Here is a 15,823-nt window from a genome sequence, read left to right as displayed (position 1 = left end):
CCTCAATGTTATTGTGGAATGTTGCAGTGTTGGGAAAAGTTTCGGGATTCTTTTTCCTCCGATGGGCTTTGATGTGTTATATGCTAATCTTTTTCTGGTCTGGATTCATCTATGCGAAAGACCTTTAATTCGATTTTGATATTACATAATCCCTTAACATAATTTGGAAAAAAATTGAAGAGACAAATTTATTAGCATGGGAAGGAGTACAATATGCCACACGGTCTGTACATAAATAACATCCTGCACAGATGATCACCTATTTTTGGTCGTGTTAACCTTTCCGATGATTTAAGACCAGATCTTTGACACTTCAAACAAAAAATTAAAAGACTACAAAGCGTTGTCTATTGGTAAAAAGACAATTTTCTAATAATTCTTCAGTTATTAAACGTGCGATTCATTTAAATAAAGATTAATGTAAAATAAAAGCGTAGCTATTATCTCACAAAGAGGCCTGGCTTGATGACAGCACTTTTTTTAAGTGTGAACTATAAACCTTAATTAATGCAGTTTCTTTTTACTTGAAGTTTTTCGGGAAGGACCTACACTAACGTTATCCCAAGTCTTTTGGTTATCAGAAATTATCACTTTCCCATGACGACCGAGAAAGGGTCACATGCGGCCCCCCCCCTCCCTTCACCTCAACAACACCCTAACTACGATGATACTGTTAGAAGTAAAACTCTGACACTCGTTGTTTGGTGGTCTCTTTCTTTATTCACTCTTACTACTCAAGGCATTACAACAGGGACTAGCTCTGATCTCACTAGGAAAGTGTGGGTCACCGCTTATGCAGGTGACACTTACTGAGCAGTCAATCTCTAACCTTCGTCATGCTTTTACACTTAACTAGCGAATCACGCTAAACTACGCAGAGCGGAGTTCGCACACCAAGTAGATACCTTTGCGATGTTTCCCCTTCACAAAACGACTTTCTACCTTAAATTTCTTAGTCTTACGGTCAAGGTCGTGCGAAACAAAAACAAGATTGACAATATAAAAATTATAATAAACTTACTAACAGAATTAAAATCATACTTGAAAAGATATCTTAAGAGAAAATAGCCCTTGAAGACTTTCACATAACGGCAGAATAAACAGAAAATTCGGAGAAGAAAGGGCGTACCCAGGGAACCGCCCCTAAAAGAGCTACGTGCTAGCCGCAGAAGTTATCTAATTACAAATTCTGTGCGGGAGATGAAAAGAACTACGTGTTTACACCTTAAGGCACCTCTAAGAAAAAGAGGTGTCGAACGTGCTACATTAAAATTGAAAAAATATTTTCAGGAAATTCCTGTACAAGATCAATTTTTCTATAAGTAGAGTCATTTTCCTAGTAATTAATCATCTTTTTACAACACAATGGAAATATATCGATATCTAACCGCAAACTGCAGTTTAGGCAAAAACATCTGTCTCCATGTCAAATTCACGATCATAATAAGGAAAAGGTAATCAAAATCTACCTGTAAGATGAGACCGCCAAAAGGAATAAAGAAATGACCAACCGGCTTATTACAATGGTTACTGAATGGCTTATGCTAATACATTATTTCCATTCATTTCCCAACACCAATATAGGAAACCCTTACAATGTTTTTAGTTTAGATATATTTCTATTTTATCGTTTAACAATACTCTTGTTACATTAACCTTTAACTCCCAAGATCTCATTAGTAATTCTCCTTACTGTCTGCCATATAATTCTTGCAATGTTAGTTCGGAGCATTTGGTGTTGGATCCACCAATAATCCCCTAATTGATATTTTTCTTTGTTCTCATCACTTGTCTGCTTGATATTGTATTGATATTGTAAGGAGAAATTCTGTCTTGGTCAGCCATGGGAGTTAAAGGGTTACTGTGCTTTAGATTAAACTAACTCCTATGACACGAACTGAATAATCATGTCATGAACTAAATAAGCATAAAAATTCCCCAGGATGAAATATTGTGAACAAAGCACAAAGTGAAACTATGCGGTTACTTCGAGGTATTTCCTCCTCACAAATCACCTAACACATTTTACCTAACAGAGCATATATTACTACAACTCCCCCTGTAGATAAACAAAAATACTTATTGTCCTGAAGTGATTGTCTGAATAGCAAATTGCTAAAAGAGAGGTCAACTAAATGAAAAAATATTCAAATTTCCAAGTGGTTTCCAAAACTTCCTAACATAACTTATTGGTACGTTATAAAGTATGTTTAAAAGAGTCCTGTGATTACTATGCTCCTTCTTCTAAGCTCTGAACTTAATGGCGCCATATATTCACAGACCTACATTGAACCTATATGTTGTTATAAGAACAGCAACCAGAGACACATGATAGACAGATAGAGTCTGGTTGTCCTAAGTGAGCTTTTCCAAATTCAAGGGGATCTTTACCCGGCAGTGTCAAAATCCAATTTTCAAACGTTTTGTTAGTATAACAGTTGGTCAAGAGAATATATTTTCTTTGTTCGGTCCCCTCCTCATCTGCAGTTTTCCAAGTTTTGTTCTCAGTTTGGATTCTATTTCCTTATTTTGAGTCATGACAGTTTAATCCTCCTTGTGACTCATAAACATGACAACATACGCTGACATGAGAAGAGCATGGGATGATAAAATGTGCCAGAGGTCATGGGCGTCAAAAAAATTCAAAATTATGCACTCTTGGTTATAATCTCTTGATTTTTTAGGAGAAAGCGTTTTATCTGTTGTTGCTTTTTTAGCAAAAATCCAACCAGCCACACACCACAAAATAACCATAAACACGATATAAGCAACTTGAATACAAACGTTGCACGCACTTTCTTCGCATTTTGCCCATTTGATTTTCTTCCAGTTGCACAAAGCATTGCCGATAATAGCAATAGCGCCTTCTAGAATACAGATAATCAAGAAAGCTTGAGGAATATTGCTTGAAGAAACCCAACATACAATGAATGGTAAAACAAAACTAACAAAAAAACAAATACACTTACAGAGATTTTCTTTTATGTAACTTCTTGAACAACTAAAATCTGGGAATAGTTTCCAACCCGTCCAGAAGGTAATGAAAATCCACCAAATTACAACAAAAGTAAAAAAAGCCGGAGCGTTAACCAGCTCAGTTTCTGAATGACTCAGTGTGCCAAAATAGTTAAAAATGTACAGTGGTACAAGGAAGTAAAGGAAGAAATTGGCTGCGTCAACAAATCCCCTTTCTCCCGAATTCTCTTTCATTTCGATTCCATTGTACAACAAAACAGCGATCAATCCTGCAATGACGAACATAAACCCTGTATCAAACTGAAACGTCAGCTTAGTTGGACAGAGATGATAAACAAGGGAAAAACAACCTTCAAAAAATAAAGCCCAGGCAAAAGCATAACCCATGGAAAACGCATACTGTGGTGGGAGATCATTACTATTTCTAAAACGAGAAAATAGTTTTGCCTCCATATACATCACAGAGATAGCTAGAATTAGGCCATGAATCATATATGTTAAGTTACTAATCATTAAATTGAATGGAATATCATCATACTTGCTGACTCTGTAACAAAAGTCATTGTAATAACAAGTGTCTCTGTCTCCTTCTTGTATCATAAGATGCCAGTTGGCGAAAACAAACTGGCCTGCACCAATCATCAACACAAAGCCAGCAACACCAGTTATGTATGAGTATGTTTTGGGACCACGTTTGAACCAGCTCCAAACAACTTTACAGCATTCTTCCACTCCCCCTTCTTGCGAGATCGAAAAGCTGCAAATGCCGCAGCACGCCACCAAGGCACCACAGACTACTGACAACACGACCAAGAAAAATATAGGCCAAAAGTAGGAATAATTAAATGATCTTTTCAAAGTTAATGTCACAGTCTTAGTCGCCTTATCTGGTGTCTCACCTGTCGCATTCTTAATTGCAATTCCAATAAACCAGCTTGAGGTGGAATCAGTCAATGGTGGAATAGAAACTCTTGACAAAGTAATCCGTCCCTTTTTAGCAAAAGACAGGCGAATCGACTCTCCCTTATAGTCAACAACGTCAATGTTCTCATTGACATCCTTGCAGTCACGTGATACTTTTAGGTAAGCTGGTACGTCGTCAGATTCAGAAGTGACAGTGACATCAAGCTGCATATCTGAGATGTCTTCCGTTGGGATGAACTGAAACACTTTGAATGATTCATATAGACCTAAATCGAAAGTCAGTGGTTTATTGAGCACTATTTTCACAACAGAACTTTCTACCTGCACTCTAAAGGCAAGGTTTGGTGTTCCTGAGAGTACCAGATGTTTTTCTTGATCTTTGTTATTGTGGTCACGTGACGGACATATGATGAGAGAACTCCAATCCCCTTTCGATTTCCATACATCCAAGTTGCCCAGTAATTGGGGTTTATCTGTTCCATATACTGATGCATGCAAAAATCCTGTTGGAGGGAATATAAATCCTCAATTTTTGGTACGTGAAGATTTAAACCTTGGTTGATTTACAGTCAAATATACCAGTAACTGCTTAGGATTTTTTCAAATTCTGATGTCAATCGAAGATGGTCCTTTGGCATAATTGCCACTTGTCAAGAATTTCTATGTTTGTGATTTCACTAACATCAGTTTATTCAGTTTGAGCTAAAATAAGAGCAAATAAATTTAAACGGTTTGTTGAGTGTAAAAACGTTTCTTTTACCTGAAACGGAATGAAATTAAACAATAGCTGTTCAATGGCCGAAATTTTAACCAATAGTCGTGAAAGCCATCACCCCTTCGAGACCCTCTTGTTTGCACTTGGTTTTGGGAAATTGATAGCCCAGCTCGTGGCACCTTTAAAAGTAGTGAAACAGCAACAGGCCAATTTACAGTTTTTTTATTCAGCTAAAAACCTTTGATTTGGAGTGAGGCTGAAGTTGCCCTTGTTGTGGTAGAGACCAGTATCTAGATAGCATGATAACAAAGTAATTTACATTTGAAAAGCAGCACGGTTTGTATCATAACAAGGTCATCCTTAGCCTCACCTCTGTTGACAGGCTTGGAAACCAATCACGCAACTGGAAAAATGGATAACTCCTAAGAGATAGAGATAATTACGCATGTATGCTGGAATGGCACATTCGAGTGCTGAGGGAAAAAAGTTTTTTCCTTTTGACAAGATGTCCTAGGAAATTTTTCCCTTTTAATTGCTGCATAGCGTGACAAACTCACGGATTTTTCCACAAAGAAAGCGATTTTAGCACCTCAGTCGCTTTATGAATTTTTAAACAGGGCAGATCATAAATCTAGAATGGAAACTTTGCGTTGAAAAAAGGGACCTTAAATAACTGCACTGCCGATAACTGTGACAAAGAGGAGCCAGATATTTGATAAGGAACGCATCACAGTAGGAATGATCAAAGGTTCGTAAAATACCCTCCACTCGTGGTTACTTGCCGTTCAGCTTTCAGATGCAAAATGTTTTTATCTTTCCGAGAAATTGTTCCTGTATCACCTACAAGCGCAAACAAAACCGGTCTAATCTATTCCTGATATCTGTCTAAACAAAGACGACGAGACAACTTAGAGTATTTTTCAACAATGAACTGGGATTCCAGTTGAAATTGTTGACTGATTCGAAAGCTGTTGCACGAAAAGTATGCATTCAACCCGAACTACCTCGATCAAATCGAACTTCTTCCATCTAACCCCAACTGCCAGGATCGTTTCCCGGAAACAGATTTTCCATTTTTTGCTGTTCCATAAGCTGTATGGGTGAATACTCTTCATCGAAAGATTTTCTTATTGAATCCTTCTTTTGGTGTGTGCGCCCGTATATTCTTTGGTCGGAGTTGATACGATTACAGAGTACGAATAATATCTTAGTACTATGTCAAAACCGATGATTATGCTAACTCAGTATGTAGTTCTATTGACACTATACGGATAAGGGATTGCAAAGTTCGTAATCAAAACAGAGCGTTGCCAAGGCGTAATGGCATTCTACTTAAGTAAACATTCTCTCGTTCAGACGGGTTTCTAAAAAAATTTTGAAATACCACTTTCATCTTTCAATCAGAAACGTTCTACAAGCCGACCAGCCGTGAAGCTAATTTTCATGAGAGAAACTTACAGATAAAACACATGACTAATAAAATATCTCTCTGGGATAGCCTTGGCGTCGAAAGTAGGCGTGCATCCTTTCGATCGCGTGAGATGGCTTCCACGTAAACCCATAGCGCATTTTTCACAACTTTTACTTGAACTACAAGTTTTGCAGAATTCATGTCCTAAGATGGTAAACCTTTCTTCATCAAATCTATATTCTTTACAATACATCATAACTCGGGATTATAAAGTGAAACTAATGTCAAAAATCTACTAGCAGTTGGCCTATTTCTGTCGCGAAAAAAGCATATGTTGCTTAAAACGAAGAAAATTTACCCAATATGTCAAAAGAAAGAAGATATATGCGCTTACCATTCGATTCGCTGTTCAAAATTTTGGCTTTCACCTGCAAGAAGCGTTTTTGATGGCTTGATCCACTTGTCTTCACGACGCATAAGTGGCTCTGATATTTGGAAGCTGCAAGTCTGCCTGTAACCATGGCAGACATTGTAAGATTGCTTGCTAAGTCCTCTGCCTTTCCGAAAGAGCAATCGACAGTTAACTGGTTTGCTTGTGTTACGAAGGGCCAGAGGTAGACAGGGAACAGCAAGAGTACTGGAAGAAGTGTAACAGCAACGGCCATGTTGAGACTTCAGATAACTCCCTTTTAATCTTTAATTTCCGCGTGCCTTCTGTGTAATTCAATAGGGATGTCTAATCCTATCAGGTTTCATGTCGCGAGTGTGGTATCCAAACAAGCAAATTTAATATCCACAAAATTACAAGACAACCTACGACATCTAACTTATCATCATAAACACCCTATTTTTATATCGTCTCGACATTAGCATACGTAATTACATTTACAACTATTTGACAAGTACATGACATTTTCACAAGTACGCCACACCTTGACAGCTATGCTACAGCGGGTGCTGCGAGACACAGCTTTCAAAAATCATATGAAATAATTTAAAGAAAAAAAAAGAATAAAAGTTTTAGATAAAAACAGTGATAAAAAATCTATTTTTAATCAAATTTCTTTCGCCTAAGGACTCCATATTACCATTTTCTACCTGTAAGAAAAATCAGTCGTCGAAACGTCACTCAAAAAATTCCACCACTCATTTCTATTTCCAAAAAAAATTAAAAAAAAAAACGGAATAATAAAACCAACCCAAGTTTGATTTAAATTTCGTCAAAAAATATCTTCTACAAAATAAAAGCGTTCTATTTTCTTTGTCCATATCCTGTCATATCTCTTTACTGTTGTGCCAAGCTGTTAACTGATTTTTCACATAAAAGAACTGTTCATCACACCACATCTCGCTCGAAGCCTGGACCCTTGTTTCCCACCTTTTGCGCCTACAGTTTCCCTGCTCAGCGATCTGACCCTCTTTCTTTAATGCAACCTGGCCTTGTATTGTAACCTTAGCAGTGGTTGAGTCGCCTTCTTTGATCGTAAATATTTCTTCTCTAATGCTATCATAGATGCGGTTCGTGTCTTTCAGATGAAAACATCCAAAGTCAGTGGTAAATGACAGCTTGTATTCATCTGACAGCTGACATGTCTCCAGCGTCCTACATAAAAAGGAAACATCTTTCATGAGCACAATATTACTTTCATGAAAGAGTCGAAGATCAGATTATAGGAAGGAGAAGTTCCACCGTACAGGGAAACTACTCCACAGGGAAACTATTCCACAGGGAAACTACTCCACAGGGAAACTATTCCACAGGGAAACTACTCCACAAGGAAACTACTCCACAGGGAAACTACTCCACAGGGAAACTACTCCACAGGGAAACTACTCCACAGGGAAACTACTCCACAGGGAATATATTCCACAGGGAATATATTCGGAAGATAAAAAATACACCCCTTTTGTTACACAGTTGAATTAAGTCCTTTTCTTTATCAATTGAAAGCTCCAGAGTATCTGTTTCTCAACGAATTCTAATGACCATATCATAAATAAGAATGGCTTGATGGACCAGCAAACGAATATTTGAACAAAGTAAACTGGAGAAAACAAAACAATGTGAGATTGTGAATCGAACGAACATATCGACCAATCAACCAGTTACCAGCGAACAGAGGAAGGAACCAAAATCTAATGTTTAGTTTCGGTGAGTGACAATCACTTCCATGGACCACAACAAATGTCCAGCTGCGACAGTCCACACCTCTTTCAGTTTACCTTGTTTTCTTTGGTCTTCTCCTCAAAAAGTAAAAAGGACCAAAATAATTTTACAAACTAGATTCAACTTAAAATAGTTAAAGGGTCTTCAATTCGAACCATATAATCCTGAACCAATACTTTTCCTTGTGATAAATTTTTGTTTACAATCCACATGCATGTTGGAGAACTATCAGTTATGTATATAATATTCAACATATAAGCTGAGTATAGAGTAGATGTTACGTCTTAGTCGAGATATGTTTTTCCCACTGTGGCAGTTAAGTAAAAACTAAGCATGACCGCGTTTATTTAATTTTTAGAGCTAAACTTAAAATTAGACAGTGCTACTTATTCAAGTTCAGGTTTCTTTCACTGCACTGAGATGTCTTCTTCACCTTTCAGTAAGAATAAGAATGAAGTCCTTTCTTAAATGGTTTGGTTCGATGTCCAACTCTAACAGACCTGAGAGGAATGGAGAAAAATAGAACCAAGCTCTTCGTTAGTCCAGGTGAGCTCTTTGATTGGGCTCTCGCTTAAATATACACCAGCGACTTGAGATAGGCTTCTTACTTTGACCCTTTCAAAGGTGAACTGTTCTGAAAACGCTTCGTTTCTGGTGATTGATCTGAAAATCATAGAAACTCTCAGCCGGATGAGCCTGACATAAGGGGATTTTAGCTGCAATGGTGGCTCATGGAAAGGTATTTGTAATAACTAATAACGAATACGAATACGGCCTCCACTTTCTCCTCAATGTTATTGTGGAATGCTGCAGTGTTGGGAAAAGTTTGGGGATTGGTTTTCCTCCAATGGACTTTGATGTGTTATATGCCAGTCTTGTACAAAAACATTTTTCTAGTCTTGATTCATTTAAGAAAATATCTTTGATTGGATTTTAATATTACATAATCCTCTGACATATTTTCGAAAAAAATTGAAAAGACAATTTTATTGGCATGTACAGGACTACAATATGCCACACGGTCCGTACATAGATAACATCCTTCACAGATGATCACCTATTTTGGGTGTGTTAACCTTTCCGATGATTTAAGAGCAGATCTTTGACACTTCAAACAAAAAATTAAAAGACTACAAAGCGTTGTCTATTAGTAAAAAAAACACAATTTTCAAATAATTGTTTGGTTATGAAACGTGCGATTCATTTAAATGAAGATTTATGTAAAATAAAAGCTTCGCTATTTTCTTATATTAAGGCCTAGCTTGACGACAGCGCTTTTTTTTAAGTGTGAACTATAAATCTTAATTAATGCAGTTTCCTTTTACTTAAAGTTTTTCGGGAAGGACCTACACTAACGGTATCCCAAGACAACCAGGAAAGGGTCACATGCAGCCCCCCCACTTCACCTCAACAACACCCTTACTACAATGATACTGTTAGAAGTAAAACTCTGACACTCGTTGTTTGGTTGTCTCTTTCTTTATTCACTCTTACTACTCAAGGCATTACAACGGGGACTAGCTCTGATCTCACTAGGAAAGTGTGGGTCACCGCTTATGCAGGTGACACTTACTGAGCTGTCAATCTCTAACCTTCGTCATGCTTTTACACTTAATTAGCGAATCACGCTAAACTACGCATAGCGGAGTTCGCATACTAAGTAGATACCTTCGTGATGTTTACGCTTTACAAAACGACTTTCTACCTTAAATTTCTAAGTCTTACGTTCAAGGTCGAGCGAAACAAAAACAAGATTTATAATATGAAAATTATAATAAAATCATATTTGAAAAGATATTTTAAGAGAAAATAGCCCTTGAAGATATGACGGCAGAATAAACAGAAAATTCGGAGAGGAAAGGGCGTACCCAAGGTACCGCCCCTAAAAGAGCTACGTGCTAGCCGTAGAAGTTATCTAATTACAAATTCAGCGCGGAAGATGAAAAGTACTACATGTTTACACCTTAAGTCACCTCTAAGAAAAAGAGGTGTCGAACGTGCTAAACTAAATTTAAAAACTATTTTATCTAAAACTATTTTCCTCATCAGGAATTCGACATGGATTTAGCCTTAAAATGAGAGTATTAGAGGTAAAGGTATAAAGGAGGGTTATTTCCAGGAAATTCCTGTACAGGATCAATTTTTTTATAAAGTAGAGTCATTTTCTTGGTAATTAGTCATCTTTTAGCAACATTATGGAAATATATCGATATCTAGCCGCAAACCGCAGTTTACGCAAAAACATCTGTCTCCATGTCAAATTCACGATCATAATAAGGAAAAGGTAACCAAAATCTACCTGTAAGATTCCAAAAGGAATAAGAAATGACCAACCGGCTTATTACAATGTTTACTGAATGGCTTATGCTAATATATTATTTCCATTCATTTTCCAACACCAATATAGGAAACCCTTACAATGTTTTTAGTTAAGATATATTTCTATTTTTATCGTTTAACAATACGCTTGTTTAATTAACCTTTAACTCCCAAGATCTCATTAGTAATTCTCCTTACTGTCTGCCATATAATTCTTGCAATGTTAGCTCGGAGCATTTGGTATTGGATCCACCAATAATCCCCTAATTAATATTTTTCTTTGTTCTCATCACTTTTCTGCTTGATATTGTATTGATATTGTAAGGAGAAATTCTGTCTTGGTCACCCATGGGAGTTAAAGGGTTACTGTGCTGTAGATTAAACTAACTCCTATGACACGAACTGAATAATCATGTCATGAACTAAATAAGCGTAAAAATTCCCCAGGATGAAATATTGTGAACAAAGCACAAAGTGAAACTATGCGGTTACTTCGAGGTATTTCCTCCTCACAAATCACCTCACACATTTTACCTAACAGAGCATATATTACTACAACTCCCCCTGTAGATAAACAAAAATACTTATTGTCCTGAAGTGATTGTCTGAATAGCAAATCGGCTAAAAGAGAGGTCAACTAAATGAAAAAATATTCAAATTTCTAAGTGGTTTCCAAAACTTCCTAACATAACTTATTGGTGCGGTAAAAAGTATGTTTAAAAGAGTCCTGTGATTACTATGCTCCTTCTTCTAAGTTCTGAACTTAATGGCGCCATATATTCACAGACCTACATTGAACCTATATGTTGTTATAGGGACAACAACCAGGGACACATGATAGACAGATAGAGTCTGGTTGTCCTAAGTGAGCTTTTCCAAATTCAAAGGGACCTTTACCCGGCAGTGTCAAAATCCAATTTTCAAATATTTTGTTACTATAACAGTTGGTCGAGAGAATATATTTTCTTTGTTCGGTCCCCTTCTCATCTGCAGTTTTCCAAGTTTTGTTCTCAGTTTGGATTCTATTTCCTGATTTTGAGTCATGACAGTTTAATCCTCTTTGTGACTCATAAACATGACAAAATACGCTGACATAAGAAGAGCATGGGATGATAAAATGTGCCAGACGTCATGGGCGTCAAAAATGCTCAAAATGCAATCTTGGTTATAGTCTCTTGATTTTTCAGGAGTAAGAGATTTATCTGTTGTTGCTTTTGAAACAAAAAAAAAAACAGCCACACCCCACAAACCAACCATGATTACGATATAAAGACCTTGAAAAAAAACATACTTCCAGTCTCCGTTCCGTTTTGCATCCGGTTCGATTTTCTCCCAGTTGCACCGAGCATTACCCAGACCGATAATAGCAATAACGCATTCCGCAATACAGGTAAACAAGAAAGCTTCAGGAATATTGCTTGAAAAAAACCCACATAAAATGAATGGTAAAACAAAACCAATAAAAAAACAAAAACACTTAAAGGGATTTTCTTTTATGTCACTATATGAACTAAAATCTGCGAATAGTTTCCGACCCGTCCAGAAAGTAATTGAAATCCACCAAATTGCAGCAAAAATAAAAAAAGCCGGAGCGTTAACCAGCCCAGTTTCTGAATGACTCAGTGTGCCAAAGTAGTTAAAAATGTACAGTGGTACAAGGAAGTAAAGGAAGAAATTGGCTGCGTCAACTAATCCCTTTTTTCTCGGATTCTCTTTCATTTCGATTCCATTGTACAACAAAACAACGATCAATCCTGCAATGACGAACATAAACCCTGTATCAAACTGAAACGTCAGCTTAGTTGGACAGAGATGATAAACAAGGGAAAAACAACCTTCAAAAAATAAAGCCCAGGCAAAAGCATAACCCATGGAAAACGCATGCTTTGGGGGGAGATCATTACTATTTCTATAACGAGAAAATAGTTTTGCCTCCATATACATCACAGAGATAGCCAGAATTAGGCCATGAATCATATATGCTAAGTTACTAATCATTAAATTGAATGGAATATCATCATACTTGCTGACTCTGTAACAAAAGTCATTGTAATAACAAGTGTCTTTGTCTCCTTCTTGTATCATTAAATGCCAGTTGGCGAAAACAAACTGGCCTGCACCAATCATCAACACAAAGCCAACAATACCAGTTATGTATGAGTATGTTTTGGGACCACGTTTGAACCAGTTCCACATAACGTCTTGGAATTCTTCCATTACCCCTGTTTGCGAGGTCTGAGTTAAAGGTGTTGTTTCATCAGATTGCATGGGTATCGTTGCTTGAGCTAATGCATCAGGTTCTGCGCCCGACTCACCTTCTGGGACTTCTTTCCCTACCTTTCTTTGCGAGGTCTGAGTTAAAGGTGCCGTTTGTTGAGCTGGTTTATCATCCAATTGTATTCGGGTCCATTCTTTACTGGACGCTATCGGAAAGCAGCAAACACCGCAGCACGCCACCGCGGCACCTAGGACTACTGACAACACGACCAAAAGAGATATAGGCCAAAAGTAGGAATAATCAAATGATCTTTTCAAAGTTAATGTCACAGTCTTAGTCGCCTCAGCTGGAGTCTCACCTGTGGCATTCTTAATTGCAATTCCAATAAACCAGCTTGAGGTGGAATCAGTCAATGGTGGAATAGAAACTCTAGACAAAGTAATCCGTCCCTTTTTGGCAAAAGACAAACGAATTGACTCTCCCTTATAGTCGACAACGTCAATATTCTCATTGACATCCTCACAGTCACGCGATACTTTTAGGTAAGCTGGTACGTCAGATTCAGAAGTGACAGTGACGTCAAGCTGCTTGTCTGAGATGTCTTCTGTTGGGATGAACTGAAATACTTTGATTGATTCACATGGACCTAAATCGAAAGTCAGTGGTTTATTGAGGACTATTCCTGAAACAGAACTTTCTACCTGCACTTTAAAAGCATGGTTTGGTGTTCCTGAGAATAACAGATGTTTTTCTTGATCGTTGTTATTGTGGTCACGTGACGGACATATGATGAGAGAACTCCAGTCACCTCTCGATTTCCAAACATCCAAGTTGCCCAGTAAGAGGGGTTCATCTGCTCCATACACTGATGCATGCAAAAATCCTGTTGGAAGGAATACAAATCCTAAATTTCTGTTATGTGAAGATTTATACCTTGGTTGATTTACAGTCAAATATACTAGTCATTGCTTAGGATTTTTTAAAATTCTAGTGTCAATCGAAGATGGTCATTTGGCAAAATTGCCTCAAGTCAAGAATTTCTATGTTTGTGATTTCACTAACATCAGTTTATTAAGTTTGAGCTACGTCTTAATGGGGTTAACCAGTCAGCCATGGAAAATTTAAACGGTTTGTTAACTGCAAAAACGTTTCTTTTACCTGAAACGGAATGAAATCAACCAATTGCTGTTAATTGGCGCATTTATGTTGAAATGACAAACTCGAGTGCAGAGGGAAAAATAGTTTTTTTCCTTTTGACGAGATGTCCTGAGGGGTTTTTTTCCTCTGAAGTTTGTTTGGCCTGACTTGCTGCAATGCGTGACAAACTCACGGAATTTTCCACGAAGAAAGCAATTGTAACACTTCAGTCGCTTCATAAACAGAACAGATCATACAATTGAAGCTTTACGTTGAAAAAGGGACCTTGAATAATTGCACCGCGAACAACTGTGACAAAGAAGACCCAAATATTTGATAAGGAACGCATTACAGTACGAATGATCAAAGGTTCGTAAAGTACCTTCCACGCGCGGTTCTTTGCCGTTCAGCTTTCAGATGCAAATTATTTTATCTTTCCGAGAAATTGTTCCTGTATCATCCACAAGCGCAAACAAAACCAGCCTAATCTACTCCTGAAATCCGCACAAAGACGACTAGACGACTTGAGGTATTTTTCAACAACTGGGATTCCAGTTAAAATTGCTGACTGATTCAAAAGCTGTAGCACGAAAAGTACGCAATCAACCCGAACTACCTCGATCAAATCGAATTTCTTCCATCCAACCCCAACTGCCAGGATCATTTCCCGGAAACAGTTTTTCCATTTATTGCTGTTCCATAGGCTGTATGGGTGAATACTCTTCATCGAAAGATTTTTTCACTGAGTCCTTTTTTCGGTGTGTGCGCCTGTATATTCTTCGGTCGGAGCTGAGACGATTACAGAATACGTATCTTATTATTATGTTAAAACCTATGATTATGCTAAATAAATATCAATGTTATCATTTTATGTTAATTCAGTAGTACTTTAACTGACATTATGCGGACTAAGAGTCGCCAAGTTCGTAGTCAAAACAGAGCGTTGCCAAAGCGTAATAGCGTTTTACCGACAGGTTTCTTAAAAAACTTTCTAAAATACCACTTTCATAATAATCAGAAACGTTCGAAAAGCCGGCCAGCCGTGAAGCTGATTTTCATGAGAGAAATGTACAGAGGAAACACAAAAATCTGTCTTTGTTTCATGACTAATAAAACATCTGCCTTGGATAGCCTTGGCAACGAAAGTAGGCGTGCGTCCTTTCGATCGCGTGAGATGGCCTCCACGTAAACCCCCAGTACATTTTTCACAACTTTTACTTGAACCACAAGTTTGCAGAATTCATGTGTTAAGATGATAAACCTTTCTTCATCAAATCTTTATTTTTAAAATACATCATAGCTCGCGATTATAAAGTGAAACTAATGACAAAAATCTACTTGCAGTCGGCCTATTTCCGTCGCGAAAAAAAGCATATGATGCTTAAAACGAAGAAAATTTACCCAATATGTCAAAAGAAAGAAGATACGCGCGCTCACCATTCGATTTGCTGTTCACAATTTTGGCTTTCACCTGCAAGAAGCGTTTTTGATGGCTTGATCCACTTGTCTTCACAACACATAAGTGGCTCAGATATTTGGAAGCTGCAAGTCTGCCTGTAACCATGGCAGACATTGTAAGGTTACTTGCCAAGTCTGGCTCTCCGAAAGAGCAATCGACAGTTAACTGGTTTGCTTGTGTTACAAAGGGCAAGAGGTAGACAGGGAACAGCAGGAGTACTGGAAGAAGTGTAGCAGCAACGGCCATGTTTAGACTTCTGACAACTTCCTTTTCATTTTCAATTTATGCGTGCCTACTGTGTTATTCAATAGGGATGTCTAATCCAATCGGGTCGCATATCGCCTACAACCTATGCACACAAACCCCTTATTTGGTGCACGCCACTCCTTAAATATCGTCTCGACATTAGCATAAGAAATAATATTCACAACTATTTGACAAGTACATGACATTTTCATAAGTATGCCACACCTCGATGGCTATGCTACAGAGGGTGC

The 15,823-nt window shown here is 37.7% G+C and overlaps 2 protein-coding genes across 2 annotated transcripts; both read right to left on the bottom strand.

Annotated features, from left to right (window-relative positions):
- Positions 1–703: 703 nt before the first annotated feature.
- LOC131792184 (uncharacterized) lies at positions 704–6,761 on the bottom strand. The gene is made up of 2 exons (XM_059109562.2): positions 6,421–6,761; positions 704–4,403 (listed from the first exon to the last, which is right to left on the bottom strand). Exons 1-2 carry the CDS (start codon positions 6,689–6,691, stop codon positions 2,545–2,547), a joined length of 2,130 nt encoding a protein of 709 aa, XP_058965545.2. The 5' UTR covers positions 6,692–6,761; the 3' UTR covers positions 704–2,544.
- A 2,892-nt stretch (positions 6,762–9,653) lies between these two features.
- Positions 9,654–15,577, bottom strand: LOC131792185 (systemic RNA interference defective protein 1-like). The gene is made up of 2 exons (XM_066170072.1): positions 15,305–15,577; positions 9,654–13,613 (listed from the first exon to the last, which is right to left on the bottom strand). Exons 1-2 carry the CDS (start codon positions 15,570–15,572, stop codon positions 11,563–11,565), a joined length of 2,319 nt encoding a protein of 772 aa, XP_066026169.1. The 5' UTR covers positions 15,573–15,577; the 3' UTR covers positions 9,654–11,562.
- Positions 15,578–15,823: the final 246 nt, after the last annotated feature.

Source organism: Pocillopora verrucosa, chromosome 7 (assembly GCF_036669915.1).
Source record: "Pocillopora verrucosa isolate sample1 chromosome 7, ASM3666991v2, whole genome shotgun sequence".
Classification (NCBI taxonomy): Eukaryota; Metazoa; Cnidaria; class Anthozoa; order Scleractinia; family Pocilloporidae; genus Pocillopora; species Pocillopora verrucosa.
The sequence above is the reverse complement of the archived record's forward strand: the minus strand, read 5'-3'. Positions and strand labels throughout refer to the sequence as shown.

Excerpts from the sequence above, each read along its gene's own strand:
- LOC131792184 (XM_059109562.2), bottom strand. The coding sequence starts at position 6,691 with ATGGCCGTTGCTGTTACACTTCTTCCAGTACTCTTGCTGTTCCCTGTC. Across the intron at positions 4,404-6,420 it reads TTTGAACAGCGAATCGAATG|GATTTTTGCATGCATCAGTA; the intron begins GTAAGCGCATAT and ends TCCCTCCAACAG.
- LOC131792185 (XM_066170072.1), bottom strand. The coding sequence starts at position 15,572 with ATGGCCGTTGCTGCTACACTTCTTCCAGTACTCCTGCTGTTCCCTGTC. Across the intron at positions 13,614-15,304 it reads TGTGAACAGCAAATCGAATG|GATTTTTGCATGCATCAGTG; the intron begins GTGAGCGCGCGT and ends TCCTTCCAACAG.